Below are 23,996 nucleotides of genomic sequence, written 5' to 3'. Positions count from 1 at the left end.
CCCCTCATCCTCCCTCCTCCCGCCATCCCCTCCTCCTCCTCGTCCCCGTCCCCTGTATCCGCGGTGGCCCAGTGGTGACGACGCCCGGCTAACGCGACACAACGACTGTGACCTGGTTTACTGCAGCATGGGGAAAACCATTCTGGCTGTAAATAGTTTCCAGTCAACAGCACAACTTGTGTGTCGCGCTGCCTTTATGCTATCATACACATTAGTCTTCTATGCTTTTATTTTTTTATGTGTGTTCATGTATGTCTGTGGTGAGTGTGTGTGGGGAGGAGAGGGAGGGGGACATGGCGTTGTATTCTTCCTGCAAGCCAGCTGAAAGTGTTGATACTGGAATCCCCATCCTTCTCTTCGTTACAAAGCCACCCACTCACCCCTTTCACCTCTTAACCCCCAGACTCAAATGAATAAATCATTTTCTCTAAAACTGTTTATTTTTATTCCTCGCTGTCAAGGGTTTGAGTTCTCTCGTTTGCTTTATTTGCATCCAAGGCACAACAAAAACTTGCTTGGCTGTGTTATTGTCAGCTTCGCTGAATACATATGAGACACGGGAACTGAAGTGGGGAGGATTCCCTGTCGCCCACAAACCCAACTTGTTTTTGTGCCTCGCCCAGTAATGAACCAAACTCATCCCATAATGAGCAATCCTCATCACACACACACAGCATCCAGAGCACCATCTCCGATGGACAACACAAAGCGGGCTTGTGATACCATCAGAGAAAACCTACCCTGCTAGCACTTTGTGGACGGGCTCATCCCATCTTGCGGGCAGTGAAATTGCTCTCCACACCTGCAGACTGCAGTAAACGACAAAATCTACCTGCAGAACTGCACGTGCTAACCTCACAGTCCCTGCTCGTCGGCTATAAACTTATTTGCCTTAAAAAAATCCCATCAATGAAAAATATTATCACAACACCGACCTCCGATGAGATTGTTGCTGTAAAAATATTGTTAAAACACCGCATTTCCTTTTTGCTGCTGCGTATCGCCAGTGTCACCATGGCAACCATTTCCTCTATCCACCAGTTCCGCTCGAGCGAGTTTGTTCGGGTATAAAAGCGAACTAAAAATAGACTAACATAGGTTCATGTTAGAACACAACTATGAGACATTTACACTAACGCACCTGTTCCCATCTCACCATCACCACCACATACAAAACACTCCCACCATCTTTTGAACACGAATACACGACTATGTCAACCATTACATGGCGAAAATTAAATTGCTGTTAAATTTCTGACTGAGAAAAAAAGTCTAAAGCTAATCCATGGACTAAGGTCCTCAACTAAATTTAAAAATCAAAACAAAGAAAATAAAAGGGTGGGGTATGACAGTTCCCTTCCCCCACCCGTGTTCTCGCGTCCACATCCATTACAACCAAACACATCCACTTATCTCCCACCCCCACCTACCCCACAACCCTGCTCAGATCGTGGGGAAGGAAAAAAAAATACTATTCGCTTCGTCTTCACTGCGACCAACACTCCATCTGTCGGGTACACAAAAGCGAAGTTTAAGAGCAAGTATAGTCCGGGGTTTTTATGTCTTCTGTACAAGTGACGCATCAGGTGGTCCATCACAATCTGCAACTACCCAAAAACTTTAGTGTGATCGTCTCGTCACCCCAGGACACCTCCAACGGTCCTTCTACCCGAAATAGTACCCCAGAACAGCAAGCACACAGTGGCTGATGCTGGTCTTTTCTCCGAGGGAGGTAGGCGGGCTTGTAGGGGCAGACGAAGCGTGTCATTCACCTCAGTGCCAATCACCGCGCGCTAGGCGATGGCGGATGTTCACCGGGGCGTGACGGAGCCCCAGCGGCTTTCGCTTTTCTTCACGCTCCAGTGCCTCCACCAGTCGCCGTTTTCACTTGGCTGCTTCTCGCCAATCATGCGTGCAGCAGGCTCCTGCACACCTCGCGCCCTCCTCTCTCCAGCTCGCTCTTTGCCGGTTGTTGTCTCATGCCTTCCTCCCTCCTCCCGGCATCCTCCATGATGTTGTATCACAGGCCAGCGGCCAATAACAAACCTCCTGTCACCCTTCCCTGTCGCACTGGGCGGACCAGCAACGAGTCCTTGTCACCAATGGAGACCTCGCTTTACTTGTTTCAAACACCAATGTCACACCTGTCTAGCCCAGAGTTCGGAGGGAAAAGGTTTTTCAAGCTGCTTTGGTTGTGTGATCCATCTCTTCCAACCCAACCATACAGGTAGGTCAAAATTAAACTAGGTGGATGCATCTTTTATTCCTAACCAACCAACGTTGCGTGTCCCATGTTTTTTTGTTTTTTTTTTTTTTTTTTTTTAAAGGACGCTCACCAAAGACGGTTTGTAAACCCACAGAAGGAGAAGGACGAGGGAGGTAAAAAGCAGCTCGCTCGAGATTCACTCCACAGCAAAATATCGGCTTTTTGCATGCCTGAATTCAGTTTTCCCTTAATTTTGCCTTCCACTCCCACCCTGAAAAACACCCACTGACAAACAAGCAGGGGGTACGCAATAAAAAAAAAAAAAGGTGGAGGGTGGAAGGGAAGATAAAAGGCCTGGCAAGCGGCCGGCGAGGTCTGGGTCTGAGGTGTTTGGTTTCCCTCCGCCGCACAGCCTGCGCCTTGTCCGTGGCTGGCACTCGCTCTCAGGATCGACGACCACACCAACCCCCGCCCCTTACTTTTCTTCTCCTTGTCTCTGCGCATGCGTGTCCCCCCACATCACTTCCGCCCGGACTTTGGAGGGAGGGAGCTGCTGATGCTTAACACGGAACAAACAGCGACAGCAAGCGGAACGGCAATTGAATAGAACAACTTTAGCACGCGCAAGCACGCACCACTCTCACCCGCCACAACCCTCCCACCCACACAACGGCCCTCGCCTCCTTCACATGCAAGTTGTCAGTCAATTGACAGCGAGGACAAGAGCGGGGGACACACGCACAGGATGGCATCTGCAAGGAACCGACTTCTGAAGAGGATCCTTGATGTCGGATAAAGCCAATAATGTCTGGCACTTGCAGGTCTCAGCCATACTTTCCCCCATCTCTCTCTCCCCCTCGTGTACCGCTATGTCCGGTGATCAGGCGGACTATGAGAATGGTCTGTTGGTGTTTCTGTGGTCGAGCTGTCCCACATTGCAGGTTCCTCATACCTGCTCAACGGTGATTACAGTGATTATTTTTCGTTGAAAATACCCGTGCTTCAATTTCAATAGAAGGACAGTTCTCCACCCCCATGACTCCGTGTCTAGTTCTCCATCTACTACCTCAACCACATCAAGATTGCCAACGACAGACGGTGCTTATGTTAGAATCACGATGCCACTATTGATACAGACTGAACTTGAAGTCTACTTGCGAGGACAGCGACATTCGAATGCACACTTCTTTCTCTCCCACAAACTCCCATGACATAAACATAAACATAAACAAGGACTGGCCCTCTCACTCACATGTTTCCGGCGCCGAGTTGTAGGGTGGCATGATGGCGAACGGGTTCTGCGTGCCGCTGCCATAGTAACCGTAGGAGGCCGAGGTTTGACCCCCGCCCATGTAGGCGTTCATGACGGGTGCGGCCTCCACCGTCGTCGTTGTTGTGCTGCCTGTGACGCTGCTGGTACTGCTGCTGCTGCTGTTGCTGCTGCAACTGCTGGCCGCGTCCTGGCCGTTGGCGGTGGTTGCAGCACTGGTTGATGTGGTGCTGGTGGTGGTCACTACAGCGCCTAGAAGCTGCTGGTAGGCTGCGGCTACACTAGGATGTCTGAAAAGAAATGAAAACATCTTTTAGTCTGATAACATCATCATCTTTGTCAGCTAACAATATCATCTATTAGTCTGATAACATCATCTTTGTCAGCTAGCCCTATTATCTTTCAGTCTTACAGCAGTCGTGGTCAGCTTACCAACGTTTCCCAAAGAACAAGTTCGAGTAAAGTCACAAAGAGTAAAGGATGACTCCCTCCTCCATGACTGTTATCCCCATCACGAGCCGATACAACTCCCCGTCGTGTGTAAGCCTCCAGCCTCGACCTGCAGCCACACAACACCAAACACCGGCCTCCATGTCTTGTAACTTGACGGAACAAGGATGCTTAGAGTGCTCTCCCTCAACCAGAGTGCTCAGACGACCAATCAAAACAACAGGCTCGAGTCTGGAGCCGACGGGCGGCCGAGGGCCATTGTGTCAGATGAACATCAAAGCCGAGCAAAGACGATCTGAGCACCGAGGTCCGCTGTCCATCCACAGGTGCCACCGTCTCTACTCTTGCTCCTGTTGTTTGTTTGCCAGTGGAGCCGTGTAAACAAGCGGCGGCTTATTGCAACTCGCAATTTAACTTCCGATTTCAAATTATCAAGATATATTAATTTCATATTCCAGATGTGTTTTTGTTTTCCCCCTTTACTGATTGTGTCCTACACTCTGTAAGTAGCTGACTGATTGTTCGTCACAGAAAAAAGCCGCCTGTCAGCAGTCCCCTTGTCCCGACTTTAAACAATACATTGTCTACTTTCCGAGTAAGAACCAATAAAAGATTTTAAAATGGCTATTTCGTGCGAGATGCTCAGTCTTCAAGTGCACGAGTAAGGAAGAGAGATTGTCACTTAGCATAAAACTGGACTCGTCCCTCATCTGTCACAGTGTGCTAGCTATCGCCGGGGGAGGAGAGAGGAATGCAAAACAAAATCTCCCCCTTGCTCCCAGCAAACCAAAAGCGGGGGGTACTCTCTACCCCCAAACGCTCTCCGTCTAGAAGAACCCTTGGCCGTCGGCAAGAAATGGAGTTTGTTGTGTTCACTGCGTGTAACCTTTATCCCAGGCCCAAGCCACAGCCAAGTGTGGCCCGAGTGCAAGTGCCAGGCCGCCAGGCCCACTGCAGGCTGTGTTTTGAAGCCCTGGCGGGTTAATAGCTGATAAACAAGCCAACCACTTGGCCCCAGGCCTCCCAACACCCGCTCAAGAGAGCGATTAGCCCACGAGTGCAGGCTGAGTGCAACCACTTTGGACTCGCCATCTCTCGCGCCCTCTGCGCCCTGCAAGTACAGGGGAAGTCACTCTCTCCTCCCTCTTACAGCAGACAAGAGTGACCTGCGCGGCGGGGTGTGCTTAGCACAGGTGCACGGGTGGGTGACGCCTGCTGGCACAGCAACGCTCTCTATCGTGTCGGCGAGGGCTGCCCTTTGCCTCCCCTGCTGGCGGCGCCTCATCAAACAAAACACTGCACGAGCACGTGCCTGCCGCAGCATCTGCTGCAACCCCACCAAGATACGCACGGCAATACTCCAGGGCAGGGGAGAGGCTGCAGGAGGGGACAAGCGAAATTTCGGCTGTAAGTCTGTTAACATCTTAACAGCATTCGTCACTGGTTATAGTTTTGTTGGTGATGGGTGCTTTGTATGAACTAAATTAGATAATATTAATATTTTCTGACACGTTTGTCGAATTTCATGACTACAACTCTGTTTAATACGATATTTTCTAGCCATCTTAATATGTGAAAGATGCTACACTACTGTATTCACACTTTCAGAATATTGTCATCAAACAAACTGATTTCAAACTCTTGGAAGAAAGCTTTTCCCGTGACTCCATGTTCTGCTGAATATTTAAGCAGAGTTTGGACCGGACCTAAACTATATTTGTAGCTTGTGTCCACAATATTTTGTGATATCATTGTAGTTGTTCACAAAAGGGACTTTGCAGACTATGAGTAATACGAAATGATTGGCACCTATATGATCTGTTTTATGATGGAAACAGTGTCGGTAGGAGCATTTGAAGCCTTGAATATTTGTAACATTATTTGTAAGGCAGCATGAGCATGCCCATAACCTGGGATGTGGCGCTCGATTATTATTATTAGAACAATTTCTCAAATTTCATCTTTTAAAAAATGCACCTTGTTTCTCAAAAGTACGACAGAATCACAGCAGGCAGGGCAGTTACATGCTCGTGTTATACGCACCTAAATATTTCACGGATGATATTCTGATTGCCCCCCTCCCTTTAACAAAAAAGAGAAAAACAAAAAGAAAGTTCAAATTGTAATCTATTCTATCGCCAGAAAATAGCTACAAACTGTACAGAAAATTCAATATTCTGTGAACATAAAAAAATCCAACATCGAGTAATTTTTTCTGATTTAGAATCTGACATAAATATTAGCAACATATTTTAGACTATAGACTACTAAGAAAATAGAATGACACGGATATCACTAGGGGCCGTAGTCATGAAGTGAGGGTAAGTCGATTCCCCGGGCAGCACTACCCTCTGCTTTGCCTCGCTTCACAACTATGTCACCACGATGCTACATTACTGTAGAACTGGCTAAGTGCAGGAATTTATAACTGGCAAGTGTTAAAGGCATGTTACAGGTTTAATAAAATCAACGGAAAATCTTCTTTACATGTTTTTTTGTTTTTTTTTGATGAAACAAAATAATTTAGCTGCGTTACAAACATGGTATTTTTCAATCTGGAACCTGCACTAGTCTACTTCCTGCTCGCCCTGCAGCGTCTACAAGAAAAGTACATTTCATGAAAATTTGATTCTCAGGCTGACTTCGCAAGTTGTGACACGTGACCAGTATATGCTTGCCAGGCAATCATACGGTCGACCAGCAAGAGAGAGGAGGGAGGGGAGGAAGGCTTCCCAGTTTGATAAAGTGCTTACCTACCCCGTCAAAGATCGGAACCACCAGGACAGGTTGTACAGGTTGTACTGACTAATCCGTCACCTTGCTTAACACCCTCCCACACAGACCACCCTTCTCTCTGACCACGGTCTCTGACGGTCTCCTGGTCTCCATGGCAACAAGAGGTTAGTCATTTCCTCTCTGCCGATGTGCGGTCTAAATCAATTTGCGCAGCGGCCAGTCCTCCTCATCGGACTCTATTCGCTGTGTTCTCCTCCTTCTCATCGCCGGAGGAAGCGGAAGTTGTTACATCATTGGTGACTGTAAGACCAAACGGCAAGGCGCCTAGGTCACTGTGATACAAGGTACCCAGTCACAAAGGCATGCATGACAAAGCATTCAGTCACACAAGGTTGACTGTGCAGAGGACATAGGTGTTGTTCAAGTCGAGTCTCCGCCATGTTTGTCTCGGCGCGGACTAAATAAAATAAGTATTGTGCGGCTCCTAAAACCTAGACGATCCTCAGTTACACGGCTAAACCTACGTGTGGCAACTGGATAAGCCTCGCATACCCGCTTCAAAGTCGCTGAGTTTTTGAAGTATTTTACTGAAGTGAATGCAATGCGATAAGGAGGAAATCGTACACGAGCTCAGAATTTACAAATGTCTGAACTAAGATTTTTACTGGACTGCTGCACGCAGGTCACGTGATCCAGAAAGTACATCCGATACGTCTGATCTCCAAAACCTCGCTCACCGAGTTCTTGCTTTAGTCTTACATTTTTTTACGCGCCATTTAACCGGTCTCAAGGCATTGTACCAAGGCCTGCTTCGGAAATCTTCAGAGTGTGGTGGTGGTGGTCTAGAAGAGTTGGACACACCAGTGGAATTTTTCATTCGACTTCATCCCAGCAAGGAAACTTAAAACCTATTTTTTAAAAGAAAATCTATGGTTAGGTTTTAGCTTGTTTCGCTTCACAGACTTCTGCATCCTATGTTACCAGTGCTCACTCTTTGCTTATGTATGTTTCCGCACGCACACATTCCCTTCTTGCCCACCCGCCCTGAATTTGTGTCCTGACAAGGAAAGGAAAGGCGACACCCGCTGCAAGGCCGTGCCTACACAGATGACTGATGACGATGCTGGATAAAGTGCTGGCTCAGCATCCGGCCGGGCAATACCCCGATTATGCCAGAGAGGAAGGGGCTGTGGCCCCGGGCAGCCCCGCCGTCTGTCACAGCTTGCGGCCTCCATCAGCAACCGAAGTCTTGTTGCCAGGGCGGCCAGCAGACACCACAGTCGCTCGCTTCCTAGCCATTGCCACCTTCACACATCATCTCCACTCACCCCACAATGGCTCCTACCCTCCTCAAATAATCATAATACAGTTGTATGAATGTTAATTATCTGATTTCGTATAATTTACAGGGAAAACATTCTGTACATTTGTTCGACGATTCGTCCTTAAAACAAAGCAATATTAATTGTGTGACAGATTAATAGATATTTATTATTGTATATCTTACAACAGTTCTAATCTTCAGACTTTAAAGGTCCCCTCCACCAGCTGTTATTTGGGAATCAATGCCAGAAACTAATTTTGTCCAAGTGGCAAAGAAGTTCCAGTTTGAACTAAAATCAGTTATTTACTCGTCGCGGTGAGGCTTGTGTGACTTTACTTCCATACCCATGATGAAATATTGGAATAAGCGGATTTAACAATGATCATTCATGTGAAAATCCTGATATGAAATGTCGACCACATACTGTTGAGTCTGGTGTCAGCACGAACTTCTCTCTTCACATCGCTTTCATCACAAGTTTGCTTTCCGAGCTTTGAGACATTTACTGTCGGGAGAGCTGTACCTAACTCTTCTGCTGACTTTTTTAGTTTGCTGTTGCGACGGTTATAACACAATGATGTTTATCACCCATCTTTTTTGCGCTCACATATCTCGGTAAAAGCAACTGAATGGCTGTGCACACTGACCGCCGCATCCGCTTCAACCATCAGCCAACGCGTACTGCGCATGCGCTGAATAGCTGATGAAATACCTTTATTTGTTTTCTTTTTATCGTACACCCCAAGCTTCACCAACTTTATCCTGCAGTCCCAAAACTAACTGTCATCAGACTGCACCCCCTACCTCTCCCACACCCACACTGCATCGCAACGCACATCAGTTTTACACCAGGTGGGGTAGAGAGAGGGGTGAAGTTGTGTGGGGAGGAGGCAGATTAATAAATTTTGTTAAAGTCAAGCTAGGGGGCGTGATGAAACTGACGTCACTGACTACTCCCTCCCTGACTGAGCGCGTGCAATTAGGCGGGTGCACCAATCTTCGTGAAGCGAGGTCCTCTGGGAGGTCAGCCGGCAGGTCTGATGGCTCTGAGAGGGTGCACCTCGCCCACCCACTTCCGCGTCTGTCGCCTCCTTCCCAAAAGATAACCCCTGCACTAGGAGAAGCCTCATAGCCCGTCACAACTTTCTTATTCTTAAGTTTCAAGTCAGTTTGCTAAGGACGACGTGACAAAAACAAAAACAAAAAACAAAAAACAAACAAAGAAAACAAACAAAAAAAAAAAAAAAAAAAGAAACAACAAACAAAACAATAGTTCTTTTACAATTAACCAAGTGAACTCCATACGGCAGCGTTTGTTGCCGTTATGTTCAATGTTTTGTTCAAGATCACTTTCTAAGAGAAGTTTATGATGATGTGTCTTGCATGCATGGTTACGATGTTTAACGACAACAACAAAAGATAATTAATAAAGACATTTCTGGATAAAATCTTTAGTCATTTCCTTGTCTGGGAATCAAGCTGCAACATCGTAGCTAGACAAACAACAGAAGGGAATTAATACTCACTTGTAGAAGTTTGCATACAAGTAAGGCGATGATAATGAGGGCTTGTGATGATCACCTGAGAGAAAGAAAAGACAAACGACAATCAATATGTGTTGATACTAGACAAACAAGAGTAAGAACTATTAGTAAGAACTATTACCGACAATAGTTAGGTACTACGTGGGCTAACATGTCACTAACAACACAAAGATGGAAGAGTGTGACCAGCAGTACAAACACTGTCAATAAAGTCAACGGCCAGTATATATATAATCTACGTTTTACTCTCTTCGCGCGTTCATTATTATCTTCACTTTCATTGTACTGAAACAAGAAAGGTATAAGGTACGGGAAAGTCAATCCACACACACGCGCGTTTCTTTGAATGAAATAAAGGAAAGAAAGAATTTTTTCCCAAGCTAAACGAATTTAAAGTGAAAACTGCAGTGACTGTGTAAAATAGATTGTCTTGAAGAAAACTGCTGCACTCCTTTGTGCAGAGCGCCAGACACAAATCAGCAGGACAGTGCGGTCCTATTAAGCTGCTGCTGCTGGCGGGCCACGAGGGCCCCACTAATCTGTGCTCCACGTCACCCACGGGGCCGTTGATGTCAGGCAAAAAAGACGACTGCTTCCACTTTGAATTATCTGAGGTTGGGTACATGGGTGGAGTGAGGGGAGGGATGGTAGTTAAGTGAACACGGCTATCTGGTGCACGCCAGCATCGGAACACAAGTGGAGGTGGGTAGAGAGAGAGAGAAAGTGGGGTGGGGTCAAAGGTTAGAGGTATATGGGGCATGCGCAAAGCAACGGATCTTCTTGGGACCCTCCATTAGACAACGTCCCTCACAGATCGTCCAAAGCATCTGATTTCCAGTCTTCACTTTTCATTTGCAATTCATGCGCCGCACCGGACACCATGGGAGGAAAGGGATTCGCCGTTTCGGTACAGACCGGAAGTAACCAAGTAACCGATGTTTTAACTGACACAGAAAAAAAGGCCACTTCCCCGTTTCTTCTGTGAAATATATCAGTTTCTGGGCATACACTGTAAACTGCATCTACTTATTGGTTACTGCACAAAGGAGAAGGCAGCAAGATGCGCGAGAGGTCAACAGGGCTCGCGAAGGTGTGGACGCACGGTCACGTGACCTACCGGTCGTGCTTGACAGCTGTTTGGAACATACAAACCCACCCCCTGAAAATCCACACTACTCCCTTCCGTCACTCCCCTGCTTAATATTCGCACTTCGCTAACTCTTCACAGCACCAACCCCGTCACTTCCGCTGTCAAGTGTTTTCACAACAGTCGGCACCACGCTCTCAAGGCTTCTGTCAATGGCGGGCGCACCGCACGTTGAACGCACAGAAATGGGCAACACCCATGACTGATGGTGTGTGAGTGGGTGGTAGTGGTGGTGGTGGTGATGAAAGGGGTAAAACCCAAATGCAGCTGAAGGGCAGCTATTTTATCGGCACAACACGATCCGTTGTGTCACCAGGCTTCTTGTACCACAATGAATCCAGAAAAATGCAAACAGAAAACAAAACCCGCTTTGTACAGACCGGTCCAGCTTCGAACCAACGCGTCCTTATGTTTCACAGTGGAGAGCCTGAAATCACCTGGCTAAAGACCTCTCCTATTGTTTGTCTCACTGAATGAATTACTGAATCTGTCTGCCATTCTGAATGAGTTACTGAACCTATTTATCACACTGAAGGAATTACTCGGACACGGATTCGGCTACTGACGACAGCGATGTCCATCGTCATCCTCACACAACCAAGCAGCTTCAAGAGAGAGTTCATGGGTCCGACACCAAAGAGTTCAATATTTCATACAGACAACAGCTACAGCGTGCTGCATGCGTCTATTCCTCTCGTTCCTCCACTTCTCTCGTACATAAGTCATAAAGGTGTTACAGACCGTGCACAACCGAAGTCATGCAAACAACAGAAATAGCAACACAAGTGGAGACACCACACAGGTATGAACACCAAAGAAATCATCAGACACGGTCGATCACGCAATTGCGACCGCCCAGAAAGACAAGAGATAATTAATAAATAATAAAGACATTAGGCAGGCCTGCACTGGGGTGGCTAGTCCCCCGACAGCCACAGCGACTTTGTAGAGGGCATCATCCAGGATGTAACTTTCTCAAAGAGGTGTTCCGCCAAGCAGAAAGCGGAGGCGAGTTTCACTAAATTAATGACGAGGAGTTAGCCAATCATGTCACCGGGTCCCGACTACGCCGAGCGCCATCTGTTGGAGGCCTATTGACCGCAGCAAAGGTACAAAGGTACAAAGCAGGCATCCTCGCCTTCCTTTCTCCGCAACTACAATGCAGTGAATGGCCTCCAACACTGGCTTCACACCTTTTGTCGCTTTGTGAATTTCTGGTCTGTTTTCATGTATATTAAATAAAAATCGAGAGTTAAACAAGTACCAGTGTAAAATAAACTCAGGCAATGGCGGATTCAGGACACCCGTCCGTCGAGGGCGAAATGGCTGTAGGTGTTATTTCGTAGTCAATACACACCAACCGGAAGACGGATAACCCTGAAGATTTTTTTCTAAATAACACGAGTTGACTAGTAATAGTTTCCAAGAAAGTAATATGTCATGGTATAGAATTATTACGTGCAGAAAGACATGCTCTTGATATGTGTGCTACAATATATTCTCGCAAATGAAAGCGGGAACTTTTGAGAAACAGTAAACTGCCATCATGCCAATGAGGCTTCAATTATCTTTAACACGTTAAGTAGCATAACAGGGTAAAAGGATATTTTCTAGTGAAAAGTCTCTCCATTCCAAAGCGAACTAATGGATGACTAAATCAGACATTTCGACGAGGAGTAGCGCAAAGTATTTACAATTTTCTGTCACAGCTGCTGAAGAACACCAATTCATCTTATTTATTATTTAAAAAATGAAATTCATTGACTTTTCTTTCTATCATACACACAGACACACACACGTCAAGTGGAGTCTTTCAACACTAGTGTAGCTCTTCACAAGACTAAAACTACAGGAAGTTCAGTTCTGAACCCTCTGAACCCTTCATAAATTTATTTCCGTGTGTTTCACCGTCTACCAACATTAGCAACTCAACTCCGGAGTAAAAGCCTTTTAACGGCAAAAAATACAACAGAACCATGGAACAGCTTTTTTTTTTTCAAAAGCTGACCGACGAAACAACTAACGATAAATAAATAAAAAGGAAGATAGGCATGAAATGAGCCAAGCAGCAACTTCACTGTATTTCCTGCAGTATACAAGCGTGCTCGCTAGCGTGTACACAATGCTGCAGCAGGAGGGACGAGACTGTCAGATAAAAAAATACATGGGAGAGGAAGAGTCAAGACAACATAAAACAGTGTTTATGTTCCGTCGAATGGAAACGAATATGGGATCCCCAAACACCTTTCCTCTCAGTCGGACCATGCGCAGCTTGTATCGTGAACACAACAACCACTCATGCATAAATAATTATACACACACACGTTGCTACAGAAACAACAAGATAAAAAACAAAGCCAAAAAACCAAAAGAAAGCAAAAAGGTACTAGCAAATGAAGAGTTCACCACGCTACTACAAGCAGGCAGGTCGTGAGGACCAGCTAGTCTACAAGTAGGAGGAGAAGGAGGTGTACCTGGGTACCTGTCTAGATTGTCACTGCCTCCGCTCGTGGAGGCGAAAGGAGAGCCGGGGCTGGAGTCGAGTGGTTCTGTTTTAATGGCTGGGGAGAGACAGTAGCACGTTCTGAGAGTCGACTGCTTCAAGCCAGGTATTAGACACAGTTAACCCCTTCCATCCCTCACGACAACAACACTAACTGCTTCAGGCTACTCAAGACCCCTGACCCTCCAAACACAACAAACTACCGATGACATCCGCATCACCTGCCGAGCGACGATAATGTTAAGACTGTTTTCATTACCGCTCAGTGATCTCGAACGAGCTCTTTAGCAAGCCAAAAAATAGTCAGGTAGGTCGAATATATATATAAACAAACATCTAATCCAAATGGCAATATGTTTTGATCTCAGAAATGAAAGAAACAAACTGTAGAGATAAGGATGATGTTGTACAGGTTAATATGATGTGTTTGTACAGACCTTGGCTTTGAAATCCAAACAGATGTTAGTCGTATTGTGACTATTAATTAATGTCATTTTTAATGTGTCAACACAGCTCGATATACTATTAGATGAACTGATCATCGGGCAAGGTATGACAAGTGGCTTTCAGTAAGTACAAAATAAGTAGATGTCTTTGTTTATTACTAGCCGACTTATTTTTGCCAGGTGAAACTATTTTAAGGGAGGGCTCACAATGTCTGTTTTTCAGCAAACCATTATCTAGATGATCAAATGTAAGATTCTGACATAGAAAATCGGCCCTGGCTTACACCAACCTGCCAGCCACTTCAACTACAACTAATCTCTTTACAACAAAACCCTCACGGAGACATTAGTGTTTATTATGTTCCTCCCTCCTACTTGCATCGCCCGACTGACTACACACCTACACTTTATTTATCGGTGCACAAAGTATGAGGCACTAAGTTTATACTCACTACCAAGGCTTGGATACGTCACCCACATGCTGGGGTTGTCATAGCTACCAGAACCCACCGACGATGAGGGTGGCAGTGAACCTAGGAATAAATAAAACAAATGAGCAAGCTTGTACAAGTCTTTTAATGGCGTTGAAATGTCATTTCTATGCCGACGAACAGGCCAGTAATCTCCCTCCATCATTTCCCCTTTGCATAATTTTGGAACTAAAAGTTTCTACCAGCGACGGAGGAAGGGGACGGGGACAACAGTCCTCCCAGGGCTGCTCCGCTGACCACCACACGGCCCCGCCCCTCTCTTCACCCCACCCCTCCCTCCCAGGATGCTGCAGGCGGCATCCTGTATACGCACTGTCGCCGCAAGGTCCGGCTGCCTGCCTCCAGGGACCCCGGGGAGCGAAAGGCGACACGGGAAACTCGAGTCTGCAATATTCAGAGCCACAACCGCTCCTGCTTCCCTGCAGCCGGCCTGCAGACGGAAAGACGGGAACTCGCCTACCTCCCTCTTCCTTCGCTCCCTCCTCCGTCTGTCACACTCATGTACGATTCTCATTCAGTGTCTTGCAATGATATTTACCTCCATAAGCTAATCAACTTGGTAATCATCCATCATCAAGTCCCATTAACATCTTTGACATGTGAATGTTTGAAATATGTACATATGTACAGAACGTGTACTGACATTAAAACGATACAGTGATACCTCGACACTCAAACTGCTCCGTATTCCAACATTTCGGTCCTTGATAAATATTTTCGTGAGAATTGTGGTTCGAGTTTGCATATACCTTACAGTCATACTTGTAGCCAAGAAACTTGTTAGTGGTCACTATAACAGATGATGTAAGAGTAAAAGAAGAAATAAAGCAAAACCCTCAAATAATGGAAAAGATGGGGAAGTTACTATTGGTGTGGATATGAAAAACAGAAAAACGCTCATTAAAAATATTTTGTACAACAAAATACAATAAAATAAAAATATTTTGTACTACAAAATACAATAAATGCTTTAGGTGAATACCGGACCCAATTAAATATATTTACATTTATGGGGAAAACGTGCTCGGCACTCTGCTAGTCTCCCAAAACGAATTGTGGTCGAATCCCGAGAAACCGCTGTACCATCTCCAGTTCTTCTCTTTATGACGAGTTTATTATGTCAAGTGATGTGTATTAAATGAAGATATAAAAGTAAAAGTATGCACCTACATTCAAGTTCTGTCACGCGCTGCTGACTGTCAAAGTTAACTTTCTTGCTGTGCACCCCCACACCTTAACTCCACACCCCACACCCGATTCCCTGAAGTTTGGTTTCGTTCCTGCTTGACTATTACAGTAATTTGACCCCATGAATGTTGGCTGCACAGTTTGGTATTTCACCTTCCCACAAGTGGACACTCGATCCCGAGAAACACGATCTCAATTTAAATTAATTCGGTTGATGGCGCCGTCTCTCGCTGCTCCACCTTTCCTTACAGGTCAAACCGTTGTCGGACAGCACACCCACAAAATAGTCAAACGAAAATTACCGAAAAAACAAACAATAACTCAAATTCGTCTTTTCTAAAGTGTAATGAAAAGAAAATCTATGCTGGATATTTCAACGGCGTCGTTCATGCATGGCTGCAACATCACGTGACATGGTGCATGGCCAATGGGAGCAGAGAGAAAGAACAGGACTGTCAACAGTGCTCTGACTAGAGGTGGGGCTGGGGTTTGGGTGAAAGACTGGAACCTACTAATGTATTCAATGTAAAATTTTTAATTTCTTCGTTTTTCTAGGGAAAAAAACAAGATCTGAGAGGCGATGCAGAAAATAACAATAAAACTAACATCACAAAACAACTAGAACCACACGACGAGGTTTTCAACCAAAACATCACATGTACACTGAAAAAAAAAAAAGCAAGAACACGAATCTGAGCTTTGAGCTTGAACAAGGAGGATAAAGCTGAAGGAGACGGAGAAGAAAAAACACACATGCCCTCGGCTGTCAGACAGGTCGCGAACCGCGTGCTACCAAACTCTGTACACGCACTAAAACTCCTGGAGTTTAGCAAAGAGCAAACACTGGGGCTTGGAGGTGGAGGGAACAGCAAGGCCGCAGCAAACAGCAATCCTTCGCCCTATTTTCACTCCTTTATGAAGGGACCAGACCCGACATCCTTATCCATCATCTTCGCAACACCAACACAAGACAGTTTCATGCAAAGCAACAGGAAATCCAATTCGGGACCCGCGACTGTGTACTAACCACCGCACCACCACGCACACCCCACTCCCACCCGTATTCCGCTCCGCACCCATCCAGATTCCCCGCGTAAATAGGATTGTTCCTCCCAAGTAAGCAAACGCCTCCACTCCAACCACCCATTCTTCCAGCTAGCCTCTGCCCCTACCCGACTCTCCCCAACCCTCCCGACCGCCCGCGGGTGAGCCTGACAAGCCGGTGATAGATGGGGCCGCGAACGGGTGCGAAGGCAGCCACCGACCTGTCATACGTGGCAGTCTGCTCGGATATGGCCGCCGCTGCTACCCCGCTATCAGCGCCAACTTGATAATCGGGAGGAAGACGAGAGTGGGAGAGGGGGCGAGAGCAAGGGGTGTCTCGGGTGAGAGATGCACAGGACAAGCAGGGGTCTCCTACAACAAACACACTCACCATCGGATGTGCCATTGTGCGAGAGGGTTACAGACGCATGGTCCAGAGAGTTGGATGGGTGGATGGGCGACTCCTCTGGACTGTCCAAAGGGCTATCCGGGCTGGATAACGACTGCAGATCCACACCTAACCTGTAACAGACGACAGTGAATAATGGTAAGCTTCCAACATAAATGTGGGACACATAACAATAAAATACAACCGATGTGACCGTATCGTGCCTCTCCTCCTCAGATAAAGCAATGCTGTTGGCATGTCAGTCACATCATCAACCAGCACAACATATTGACAGTCAACAGCATGCTAGCACTTGTCTCTATGTTAGTACACTTGACCTCATGCCTGTTGTATGTCTTTTGTCATGTCCCACTGTATGTACCCTGTGCAATGCATGTGGCAGTGTGTTGTGTTACATGTGTTACATCTGCCGCATGTTGTTTTTACATAATTTCCTGTGCCGTATCGACAGTAAGCGACATCAACATCAACAAGGTCAGCAGTGTGTCAGTGCCGTGTGTCAGTGTAATGTAATTAGCTCGATTAGATAACAGCATTTCTGTTCGTATCGTGTTGCCAGACTTTTGCTGGGAATACCGTCCAGGACTGTGTACCCCCCAAACACACACTCCACCCCCCCAAAAAAAAAACAACAACAAACAAACAAACCAGTTGTTATGTCTCCATGATGTGATGTGCACTTTTAGCATCCACTCATTATACCCCCCCCCCCAACTGGCTGTGCCATGCAGGAATAGCCTCAAAGGTTAACGTCTCGACGTGAATTTCAGTCCCTAACAGCTCGTTAGGTGCGGTACACGGGGTGGGAGGCAGTCAGAGGGACCCGGCAACACAAACCCCGACCCCTGGCACCAGCGATGACGAAGACTTGTGCCGTGAGGAGGAGTTACCTCATGCACGGTTGGCTGTGTGCTGACGAGTCACCAGGCGGCGCCCCGCGGGGCGTGGACACGGCGCCGCCCGACGGCAAGTTCCGCTCCGGTGACCACGTTATCGACCGTTTGTGAGCCGTTACGGCGGGGCTCAGTCGCTCTCCGCGTCTCTCATTGGGCCCCACAATGGGTCCCCGGGCCCAAACCTCAGCGGAATTCGCCGGGAGGACATGACTGAGGTCATTAACAGACGCCATTGTGTGCACACAGGCAGCAGCCTCTTATCAACGGTTGCGAGAGGGTTGGCCATTGAGTAGCTGAGTGTGGGTGAGTGGGTGTGGGTGTTGGGGGGAACAAAGATGCACGTGCGATGTCGGACATGCAGTGTGCAGCTGCGGATAACAGTCAAAGACAGCAAGCAGAAAAATAATCTTCCGATGATTTCTGGCGGTGACGGTATTTAAAAACGAACCATCCAGCATTAGGTGTTAGAGACTCACTTTTCTCGAGGCCAGGTCCATATGAGGGTGGGGCCCATCTTCTCTCCCTCAGCTGACAATTATTTGTATCTGCTCTTTACACCTCGGACACTTCCAATCCTCAAGCCCCACGTGGGCACGTGCAGCTAAAATCATGTATCATCAATCCGGTGATATGCGTGTAGCTATGTGCGTTTTTGGCTAAGGCACCCGACGAGCGAAGGGGTCTGTCGGGTGTGCACCCACAGTGTCAGCGCCGGGGTATGTGAGTAAACAGACGTGAATGGCTGGCCAAGACTCGACGTCGCCGAGCTTGATGCAAGGAAAACACGGCCCTCGGTAGGCGACAGGCACCACAGTGCGGCGACAACACAACACCCGGCAATAGCAGGGTGGATGGGAGAGGTAGGGATGGGGAGGTAAGGAATAAAGTGGAGGAGAGGTAAAAGTGACCAAAGAAAAAACTATTTTGGTTGCTGTCACCGTTATCCACTACTTCAAAAATCTGGACTAGGCATTTATGGTGGAGGTTAGAAGTTTGAGGTAGAGAGGTCAGAGCTGATGACCCGTGGACCAATAAACAGACGGCGACTAGTTCATGTCGTCGCTATTGTTGTCTTTTGTGTGTCTGACATGTAAATTCCGTGACACGGATTTCCACAGAAATGGAACAAAAACTCGTTTACGGTTGTGTGCTGTGAAGTTAATCGAGCAGGATTCCTCCGCCCACCCGTCTCACCATGTACCCAGCACTAGGATCAGCCACGTCATAGCATGCCGGTTGGCCGACCGGCCAACTCTCTATTCGCTCGGAGTCCTTGAGAGGGAAGACGTGGCCCACACGAGTGGTACCCGAGGTCTAACTTATTCCTCCCCACCCGTCAGTTCCTACGGGTAGCCCCGCTACACTGCCTTCAAACGCGCAGGGAGGTGAGGGAGGGGAAGATAAGTCTGCGCACCTCGAGTGGTCGACGCAGTAGTGACGCAGGTGGTCGAGTTGGCTGTAACGACGCAGTTGGCCGTCACCTTGCTACCCGGGTACTCGCTGTGTTGTCGCCTGCTACCCTTCAACAATACGCTGTAGAGATGGATTACACAGAAAAATGACCAAAACCCGAAAGTACTCTTGACACCCTGAAGAGATGAGAGGGATACTGGACACAGTGAATGGTCCATCATTTCAAATTTTTTGCCTAACGACTGGCCATACATGGTGGCGATTTCCAACTACTGGGAAAAGAGTCCGGCTAAAGGTACAAGGTACAAGGTACTACTGTTACAAATACCCGACAAGCAGCTTTGTAAACAAAAGGACTTTGTTAGTGGCGAGTCCTTAACCGCCGGACCACCTCCGTGAATAAATGTTACATTAAGAAGACAGGATATCCCACCAAAGTCATGTCAGGATCTCACAGCGTTTGAGGAACTGAAATGCCGGGTACGCAGGTGACTGGCTACCCCATTTCCAGCCCAGATTCCATCTCCACCCGACGGATGTTGCTACAGCAGAACAACTGTTCACAGCGGGTACGTCTGCCGATAAAAACAAACCCAAACGACTGTTCTGGGACTGAGCGCGAGACAGAGGCAAGCGCTTCACCTGTGAGGAACCCTGACCCCAAGCTGGATGAAGGTGGCAATGAGGGGGAGGGACCGGAAGCTTGCAGCAGGTGCGAAGGATGTGGCGGGCGTCCCGGGGGTGTACATACCGCGCATTACCTCCCCTTGTGCTGATAGCCCACATTAGCTCCCTTGAGAATGCGGACAGTTTGTGGGGCTGGAGATAAAGGGATGTGGGGCTGTGCGGACAGGCTGTGGGGCTCGACATGAAGGAAAGTGTGGTTTGTAATTGTAGGGCTAGGCATGGTCAAGGGGTGCTAGGTATGGAGGTGCGGACAGTTTGTGGGGCTAGGTATGAACTAAGGTGTGAAGCCATTTAATTATGAGAGTTGTCGGAGGACTCGGCTTGGAACTGCAAACAAAGCGCAGTTCACTGGTCTACACTCCTCTCTTCTCCTCATCCCGCTCCCTCACTCCATCAACACGTCATCCCTGTGCACACATGCACAAACCACAACTGGCGGCGACTCAAGAAATAAAAGCCAGTGTATCTATATCTGTGGAAATCGCTACAGTCAGCTCGACGCTTCTCCATTCTGAACCTGTGATACTGGAGAGTTCGAGCCCACAGACTTCTTTTTAACATGCCTGTTTGTTTTTACTTTTAACTCCGTGAGAGGAAGATAAAGTGCTACAACTGCTTCTACCGAGAGTACAGCTGTCCCCAACGCTCATGGGGTTCGTCCCCCAACGCGCATGCGCACGATTTAAATGATTTAACAGCGTCACTTCCGCCGTGCTCAGCAGTCCGTGCTGCTAGTCGGGGGGACCTTTCGCTAGCGTTGCTTAATTAATCTGAGACACCGATCAGTCTCTAGTTTGTGTGATGCTATCGATGCAGGGGGCGTTGCAAGCGCTTATCGTTCTGACTATCCGGCCCCTGACACAGTTACACGCTTCTCTTGACTAATTCACTCGGCGTTTGCTGAAAGTAAACATAATCTTGCCTGCCAGTCACAGCTCACCAGCTAACCAAGCAGACCTATGTGCACGACAGAGGGGTAATGTGTTGGGAGGAAACAACTGAGTACACAACACTCACTCCCCCACCCTTACTGAACAGTATCAAGGGGAGCGGACAGCTCGTGGTTAAAGTTAATGGCGTCCGACCCCGAAGGCGTTCACAGTAGTCGGTTCGATACCCGACATTTTTTTTCTCTGTCGCTGACACCCGCTGTGGTCAGGGTAACTCATTTCGTACAGGGGTAGGGGGAAAGGGAAGACAACGTGGAGGAAGAGAAGAGCACTGTCTTCACAAATCCTAGGGGTGTGCGCGCGCGTGGACACGCGCCTGTATGAGGGTACATTTGATACCTACCCTAACAACATGCATCATGTACAGGCCTTTGTGCTGGGGAAGGCGTGATGTCATACCCTGTATCCTTTGAATGTGATAATGAGTAACAAAATCATGTGCTCAACAAATTTAAATAAAAGCCGGAAAAATACCGAGGCTTGAAATGGCCGCCATAGAAAAAAAAAAAAAAGAAGAAAAAAAAAGAAGAAAAGCGCAGTGAGATCAAACAGCTACACACTCAAAACCATGGGTGGCCCCTGATTTAGGATGATGTAGAAAACACTACGACACCCCAGCCGAATTAAAATGTCCACCTTTTCATCTTGGATTATGTAGGAAACAAGTATTGTGTGGCCTGACCAGTCAGGATTAGTTGACATGTTTAGTCCAGCCCTGTCCAAAGACATAATAAAGACGAAAGGAAATGAGGAAAAGTAGTAGTAAGTGAACAGGGTGGCATTCTACAGCGCAATGCCAGCCCTACCCTCCAGCACAACCACCCAGCCCCCAAGCATCTGGCGCCGGCGAGGTACCCCACTGTGTAGGGCCGGGTGAGTGTTGTGGCCAGGTGCAGGAGGAGAAAGGAAGCGGGCCGTGTGCGCTGATACACATCTGCTGCTGCCTCCACATCTACGGGAGGAGCAAAGGGTGAGTGGGGAATCAGCGGTAGGAGTCGGGGGAGAGGGAGGAGACAGCCCTCCATCTACTCAGGTTTTTATGAGGCTGTCGTTCCGCCGATATGTTTGATAATTGCTTTCTCTACCTAACCTCCCGCCTCTACCTCCCCCTCCCTACCCCCCACTTCAAGTGGTGTTACGGGTAGAACTGTATCGTCTTTTACAGCTGAAAGGTTAGCATGGGACTACGCCGACTGACCGCTGTAAGGGTGCGCAAGAACATGTACATCCCAGCACCATGAAATGTACCCACGCAAGGGGAAAGGGGTGGGCGCAGCGAGGCAGAAAATTAAAAAATTCAGAAGTATTCCACTTGATCATCCATTTTGTTTTCCCAAAACAAAATAATGAAAGTAATCACGAAAGCCGCACTTCCTGTAGGTGAATCACACCATCACTTTTGTACACTCCTCCAGTGAGCGACAGGAGGTATCCTGATGTTTCCCTCGCCTACTCCCCCGCCTCTGTGTGTGTGTGTGTGCACTGTTATCAACAATGACTGCAGCCTATACAAACCTAAACAAGTAAAATTCTCTCACCTGTTGTTGCTGTGGCAACCAGATCCGTGCAGCGTGTCAAGTTCTAGTCGTGACCGTTTTACCTGTCAAACAGAAAAAATTGATATTTTAAGGCAATGGTAATCGGGTATGTCTCCTCTATTACATCAACAAATAATTTTTTAATGACGCTTATTGCATTTTAATGCTTTCAGATTTTAAAACAGAAAACATAGTCTAACAGAAGAAAATTCTCGTTCAAGATTTAAATCTCTGTGCTGTAAAATGCCGTTGATATCAGACCATAAACGAATAATATTTAAGTGAGGATATTTTTATTCTTAGAAAGCAACTCTTACGTGGGATTAAAACTATTCAAACTGGTCAAACTTCCTGTTCTCAAGAGAAAGCACAAATATTTAAAGAATACGGTATTCGCTAGACCTTTCACACAACACGTTACACAACAAATATTATCACACACACACAGACCAGGGTCGGCCCTGAACAAAGACTGTCACACACTACAGGAGGCCGTAGGAACAAAGACGCAGCGAGACGATGTCGCCAGAACAACAACGACGATAACAACGTCGCCGCCGACGCTGACAGACTGCATCACGTACCCTCCACACTTACCACAACCACAACACCGCGAGCTGAGGTCGTCCAACACCGCCACGCGCACGACGAACGACTGACAGACAGCCAGCGCTCCAACATCGTCTTGTCTTATTTACCTCCTCCAGCCCCATGTTGTCAGCCCTCGCGTCACGCTTCACTTCACCTCAGGGTACTGCTAACGCGTCAGTCGACGGCTGATAACCGGGGTGGAGTTTTCAAGGGCATGCGCGACGCAAAAGATTCAAGTGATGACCCGAGAGAGGTCGCGGGGTCAGTGGGAGAGAAAGAACGAGACCAGCAGGGACTCGATGACAAAAAAGCAACGGCAGTAGTTATTGCCTACGTCACCAAGCAGACATGCTCACCCACCCTCCTCCACCCCCATACGATAGGCAGAAATAATCTAAACAAACAACAAAACGCGGACCGTTGCGCCCACGACACACTCGCCGCCATCTTGCCGTGGGAAGAGTCGCTTCACTTCACTCAATCCCAGGTAATCCAGGTGTGTGCCAACAGCTGTCTACCCGGCCACGCACACACACGCACTGATCTTGGCCCAACCATACCAGTCACGCTCTGATGATCTCGGTCGGGAGGCTATACAAGTGTTGTCTACCACAGTTCACCAGATATGGCTTCACGTTTGTAGGTGGAACGGGAGAAATCCACAACTAAAACGACGACGACGATGTCAGAAGTGAAGGAGGGCTGACGGAGGATAAAACTCGAAGCGTTTTGAACATACTTATTATTATATTTAATGAAGATAATTATTTTATTGCAACAAACGACAGTCAGGGAATATCCTCATGGATACCCAGGGTGTGGCGGTGTTTGTGTGACGTGTATCGATGTAACACGCGCGTGCAGGCCTGACGAGAGGGAGGGACAGGGAGGGACGGTTCACCCTGGCCCGTGGTTGTGTCAATCGGCTTTGGTCAGTAAACGGTTTTCTCGTTTTTGTTTTCTTTTAAACAGAAGCGAAAAGAACCTTGTATTGGTTTATCTCCGTGCCACTGAGCTTCCACAACAGCTAAAGAACAAAGCACATATATGACTGGCAGTTACGTTAAATATTTAATTAATTACAAATACATATCGGAAAATCTCACCAACAAGCTTAACCACTGTTGTCGCAATGCCACAGGTATGGAGAGAGGTTATTACCG

General features: G+C 47.4%; 1 protein-coding gene across 1 annotated transcript in view; it reads right to left on the bottom strand.

The window, feature by feature from the left end:
- Positions 1 to 22,938, bottom strand: part of LOC112574473 (eyes absent homolog 1-like) — a 67,271-nt gene extending 44,333 nt beyond the window's left edge. The window contains exons 1-7 of the mRNA XM_025255570.1: positions 22,840 to 22,938; positions 22,243 to 22,304; positions 16,741 to 16,871; positions 14,079 to 14,159; positions 13,152 to 13,238; positions 9,513 to 9,567; positions 3,459 to 3,766 (exon numbers count right to left, since the gene is read on the bottom strand). Of these exons, the coding sequence (XP_025111355.1) occupies positions 3,459 to 3,766; positions 9,513 to 9,567; positions 13,152 to 13,238; positions 14,079 to 14,159; positions 16,741 to 16,871; positions 22,243 to 22,304; positions 22,840 to 22,923 (808 nt within the window). The 5' untranslated portion in view covers positions 22,924 to 22,938. The remainder of the gene's footprint in view (positions 1 to 3,458; positions 3,767 to 9,512; positions 9,568 to 13,151; positions 13,239 to 14,078; positions 14,160 to 16,740; positions 16,872 to 22,242; positions 22,305 to 22,839) is intronic.
- Between the last annotated feature and the right edge of the window lie 1,058 nt (positions 22,939 to 23,996).

The sequence above is a fragment of the Pomacea canaliculata genome, linkage group LG10 (genome assembly GCF_003073045.1).
Source record: "Pomacea canaliculata isolate SZHN2017 linkage group LG10, ASM307304v1, whole genome shotgun sequence".
NCBI classification, from domain to species: domain Eukaryota; kingdom Metazoa; phylum Mollusca; class Gastropoda; order Architaenioglossa; family Ampullariidae; genus Pomacea; species Pomacea canaliculata.
Note: the sequence above shows the minus strand (reverse complement) of the source record. Positions and strands in the feature narration are given on the sequence as shown.